Raw genomic sequence first — 5,439 nt, forward strand, 5'->3', positions numbered from 1 at the left:
GAGGAAGATCGGGAGAGGGAAGAGTTGAGAAGTGGGAGGAGAGAAAAAGTACTTTTGTTAAAAATTCATTTTTAATTTTAAAATTTATTTTTAATTATTTAATAAATTCATTGATTGAAAAACTTATGTTATTTTAGTCCTATTGAAAATAGATTGGTCAAAATGAGAATTGAGAGTATTACTTTGTTTAATTTTACAAAAAACAAAGTCTGATTTTTTATTTAATAACCGAATCTAGGATTTGGGCAAATTACAAAGGTCAAACTAATAATTTTCCTTATAATATTTAGAAGAAAAAAAAACTATTGTCAAACGTCAATTTAAATTATTTCTTCTAATTACAACAAAAAAAATATATCTCTTCTATGATTTAAATAATCTCTACTTGTTCTTAGAGAACAATTATATGATTTATAAAAATTACAAAAAAAATCCTTAATTTAAATAATTTCTTCAAATTTAATATTTGAAAGTTGACTTCTATTAGCAAAAAGGCTTTAATTGCAAAGAAATTACAAATTTGGAAACTTAATTGCTTAAAATTGAGATTTCATAGACCAAACCGCAATATATAGTAAAAAAAAAAAGTATCCTCAAATGCTCTAATATCAAAGCCAACATGTCCTAAATTCTGGCAGTATAGGCGTTTAGATAGTATCTACGCTGTCTTTTTTGTTTGAAGCTTCGGTTGGTTCCATACTCGGAGTAGCTTCGATTGATTTTATACGATAAGTTTCTTCAATTGCACTAACTAATGCTAGATCAATCAGAAACTTTCACCTTGTCAGTATAAGAATGTTCAAAACAATGTTTCACTGGCGATCAAACGAGAAATAGTGATCTAACTCGATGATATTTTTAAATTCATAACACGAGATTTTTTTTGGTTTTTGGCTTTTTGTTTTTTTAAAAACAAAAAACAGCCCTACGTAGCTTAAATTAATAATTATATCAATCCAAAATTTCTGACCCACATTAACTTCATTCTCATGTTGCATACAGTACAAGCTTCAAAAAGAGTAACCAGTAGTTGTCTCATTTTCATTGTCTACAGTAGGTAAAGATGCTAATTTATCCAAGGAAGTTCATTATAACCAAATGAAGCACCAAGTTGCAGAGAACAAAATCTGCAAAAGCTCTCTCTGCTGGTAAATCCTGCATAGACATGGATAAAGTATGAGTAACAAAACATTCATTTTACTGCTAATGAATCATGTATGGAACATGATTTTAATCAAATTTGAAGTAAGTTTGTAAAAATCTTCTTTCAATAGTTTGTGTTAAATTGTCTTCCACAACTACACCAGCATCAATTGAAACACAAGATGGCCAGTTTATGATCGAAAACAAAAATTTACCTTGAATTCCTTGTTCTCCTTATTCACTTGAATGCGAAGACAAACTACGAACAGAAAGCAATCATTTGTCAGCATCATGATGTTGAAATGAGGATTATAATTTAGCTATATAATACATGAAATCTACTTACCAGCAAGGACTGCAGTCCCAATACAAGAAAGCACTCCTGAAAGAAAGGAATTGAATGGGAAGGATCCAACAATAGCCATGTAAGCTACCTGTTTAAAAAAATAAAATATTTTGTAAGGGTCAGTCAAGCCACTAATACTTCTAAATTTTATCTCGCACATATATCAAAATACAATAAGGAGCAAAAATTGAATATGAACATTTATGTTGGTTCCAATCAAAATGAAGGCTTGAGGAGATATAGAAAAGAGTTGAAGATCAATATATTTGTAAACCTCCTCATATGGAATTGTATGTCCATCCAATAGCTTGCGTATGCATGTAGTAGTGTTACACTTCAAAAGGAATCAATGGCCTTAACAAATGTCTACAGAGAGAATCCTGACATTAAAAAATTACTTCTACCATATGCATGGGAAAAGAAGATTTTTCTCATCTACCATACTAAAATAACATAATTACAATTTTATAATCAAAGAAACTAAATTTAATATGTCAAACTGAAAAACCTTGCTGGACCAAGCGCATGGGTCTAGTATAGTGACTAAAAAAATACCATGGTAATGGTATAGAAACTTTGAAAATCCAATTGTAAGTTGTAACGTTAGCAGTACTTTCTTTTCAGTAAATAAGATTCAAAAAGTTAGAATCATATGAATTTAAATCAACTGTAAGTAGCTGAAAAAAAAAACTTGCATTTATATAAAATTGCGTGTATAGAATATAACCATCTAACAGGCAAAGAGAGAAGCAAAAAATAAGAATCACTGCCATGGTTAACTGCATGAAACCTATTTCCAAATCAACAGAAGTTCAATTTAAAAGAAATTTAATTGTTCAAATACAATATCTCAATAGCAAGCACCAAAAAGAGATATTGGCCCTGAGCTTCGAAAGCAACTGAGCCAAGACTAATGCAAAATGGGAATTGAACAATCAAATATTTAAGCCAACCAGAAAAAACATCAACAAAATGAAGATCACAATTTCAGATTATTTTAAAAAGTTCACACAATGCTAGGGTTAATCATTGACTTCCGGCTACCACTTTAATTGACTTATGAAAGACACCACATAAACCTAGATGAATTCATGATCTAACATCCAAACAGGACAGACCAGAGAAACAAATTCTCATGGGAAACAACTGACACATAATTAACAAAATCTAATCAAGTTTCAAGCTTCAATAATGATGACAAAAGAATAATGCTACGAATTTCCAAGTCTATTACATGGGTTGACGAAAAAAATTATTTTCACAAAAACCAATTCATATGAACAAGAATTTCCAAAATTTTCAACCAAACAAAAAAGCATAGAGATCGAGGTTTACCTGAATGAAAGCTGTCATGATAGCAAAAACCACGTAGAGATCTATGACCTGTGGAGGAAGGAAATCTGGGTCAAGATCGTGACTTTGGCTAAACAAAAAGAAAGAGATGTGAATTGAGAAAGAGAGACCTTGAGGTTAGTGGGTGTGGCTGCATAAGCAGAACGGAGAGATTGAAAAAGAGCTTGAGCGTCCTTGGTCGTAGATCTGGCCATGGTGTACCTTTCTTTCTTCTTCTTCTTCGTCTTCTAGTTCCACCACTGTTCTTCTCTGCCGCTAGGATCAACAACACCCACCAGTAGTATAAAAGCCCTCTCTTTCGCAGGTCGTCTCCGCTTTAGGGATAATATCGTCATTTACAGCTCATTTTGTTTTCACTTTTTAAAAAATAAAAACTTAATAGCTGAAAATAATTTTTTTTTTTTTTTTATAGAAGAATGAGAACTTCATTAATCAACCGAACATATACACCCTCCAAAAAGCTCTTAAAAAGGAAGCTCCACAAAACAGTACAAACTAATTACATAAGTAATCTCATCAAGTAATCTCTCTCAAGCCTATTCAAGTTTCTATTTTTTACTAAATGTAATCTGTACTTCACTATATTTTTAACACCATTCACAATATGAGAGACTGAATTGGAACAGCCTTAAAAAATACACATATTCCTATTAATCCAGATACAATAGTTGATTGCTGCAAGAATAACAACATTGATACAGTGCACCATTCCTGCCATTTTCAGATTCAGCCAACTAGTCCAACCATTGTAATCCTTAGGCCAAGCAATCATGCCTAACCAATCAAAGATCTGATCAACTACTCTACAAGACAAGCTACATCTAAAGAACAGGTGCTCATGAGTTTCGTCACTGTCACCACACACAGGGCAGTCCAAGGAACCCAAGTCAAGATGAAACTTGACCATGTTATCTCTAGTTAGGAGCTGGGAATTCACCACTTGCCACAACATAAAACGGTGCTTAGGCATAATCAAAGAATTCCAGACAGCTTTATAATAGTGGTAGATCTGAGTTTGAGTTAAAGAACTGTTATAAAGAGCTGAAGAATTGAATTTACCCGAACAACCAGCAGCTACAATATCTGATCTTGTAAATCGGTATCTCAAATGACAGAGCTTATGCCAGTACCAGCTCGTGTCTGGTTTAAGAACATAAGACCAGAAAGGGGCACCTTTAAGATAAATGGAATTGATCCATTTGACCCAAAGCAGGTCACTCTTTCCTGTGACAGCCCAGACATATTTAGCAAGGATAGCATGGTTCCATTTAATCCCATTTTTTAACCCAAGACCCCCAAAAGACTTCGGGAGACAAACCTTATCCCAAGAGGAAACATGAATTTTACTCCTATTACCATTAACACCCCATAAAAAACCTCTGCAAATTTTCTCAACCTCCTTAGTCACACTGTGAGGTAGCACAAAGATGCTCATCCAGTAGTTACGAAGACCAAACAACACAGAGTGAATAAACTGGATTCTTCCAGCAAAAGATAAATGCCTACTAGCCCAAGAATGCAGCCTCTGATTTATTTTCTTGATAATAATGCCACAGTCTTCAGCTTTCCATTTAGTAGGCCTAAGAGGCACCCCCAGATACTTGAGAGGGAACACTCCTTCTGTGAGATGAAGATCACTGAGGATAGCACTCTTCTCATTAGAATTAACACCACCAAAGAAGACCTGCGATTTGTCCTCGCTGATATGTAACCCTGTTGTTTTGTTGAACTCATCCAACACCTCTTTAATGACTAACATTGACTGCCTTGAACCTTTGCTGAAAAGGATTAAATCATCTGCAAAGCAGAGGTTAATGAGATTTAATCCCTTACACATAGGATGATACCTGAATAAAGAGTGAGTAGCAGCTAGCTGAAGTCTTCTAGTCAGGTATTCCATGATTAGGACAAAGAGCAAAGGAGATAACGGGTCACCTTGTCTCAACCCTTTCTCACCTTTGAAGCTGCCTTGCACCCTCCCATTCATAGTAATAGAATAGGTTGTTGACCAAAGACATATCATCACCCTTTGAACAAATTTTTCAGGAAAGTTGAAGGCATTGAGCAGAGCCTCAAGAAAATCCCAGTTAACAGTATCATAAGCCTTGCTTATATCTATTTTGATGGTGCATCTAGGAGAAACTGTCTTTCTCTTATAATTCTTCAAAAGATCTTGCAATATCATCACATTGTGAGCTATGGATCTACCCTTAATGAAAGCTCCTTGGTTTTGGTTGACCAAGGAAGGAAGCACTCCCGCAAGCCTCAAACACATCAATTTAGAAATGCATTTGTAGATTATGGAACAACACACAATAGGACGGTAATCAACAGCTCTCGAGGGGTTATCCTTCTTAGGAATTAAAGATATCATTGTAGCATGAAACTCAGAAGGCATTCTCCCTGTATTGAAGAAATCTAAAATTTCTCTGCAAATTTCAGCTCCTAAAACAGGCCACATTGTTTTGAAAAAACCCGATCCATACCCATCAGGCCCTGGGGATTTCACATCTGGTATACTGAAAAGAACTTTCTTGATTTCCTTATTCGAGAAAGGTTTAAGTAAAGCAAGCTGCTGCTCCAAGCTGAGCCTAGCA

The 5,439-nt window shown here is 34.4% G+C and overlaps 1 protein-coding gene across 1 annotated transcript; it reads right to left on the bottom strand.

Annotated features, from left to right (window-relative positions):
* Window positions 1–916: 916 nt before the first annotated feature.
* Window positions 917–3,155, bottom strand: LOC133777780 (dolichyl-diphosphooligosaccharide--protein glycosyltransferase subunit DAD1). The gene is made up of 5 exons (XM_062217516.1): window positions 2,953–3,155; window positions 2,825–2,872; window positions 1,490–1,577; window positions 1,359–1,402; window positions 917–1,155 (listed from the first exon to the last, which is right to left on the bottom strand). Exons 1-5 carry the CDS (start codon window positions 3,034–3,036, stop codon window positions 1,072–1,074), a joined length of 348 nt encoding a protein of 115 aa, XP_062073500.1. The 5' UTR covers window positions 3,037–3,155; the 3' UTR covers window positions 917–1,071.
* Between the last annotated feature and the right edge of the window lie 2,284 nt (window positions 3,156–5,439).

The sequence above is a fragment of the Humulus lupulus genome, chromosome 5 (assembly GCF_963169125.1).
Source record: "Humulus lupulus chromosome 5, drHumLupu1.1, whole genome shotgun sequence".
NCBI lineage: Eukaryota > Viridiplantae > Streptophyta > Magnoliopsida > Rosales > Cannabaceae > Humulus > Humulus lupulus.

Excerpts from the sequence above, each read along its gene's own strand:
- LOC133777780 (XM_062217516.1), bottom strand. The coding sequence starts at position 3,036 with ATGGCCAGATCTACGACCAAGGACGCTCAAGCTCTTTTTCAATCTCTC. Across the intron at positions 2,873-2,952 it reads CCACACCCACTAACCTCAAG|GTCATAGATCTCTACGTGGT; the intron begins GTCTCTCTTTCT and ends CTTCCTCCACAG. Across the intron at positions 1,403-1,489 it reads TGGGACTGCAGTCCTTGCTG|TTTGTCTTCGCATTCAAGTG; the intron begins GTAAGTAGATTT and ends TTCTGTTCGTAG.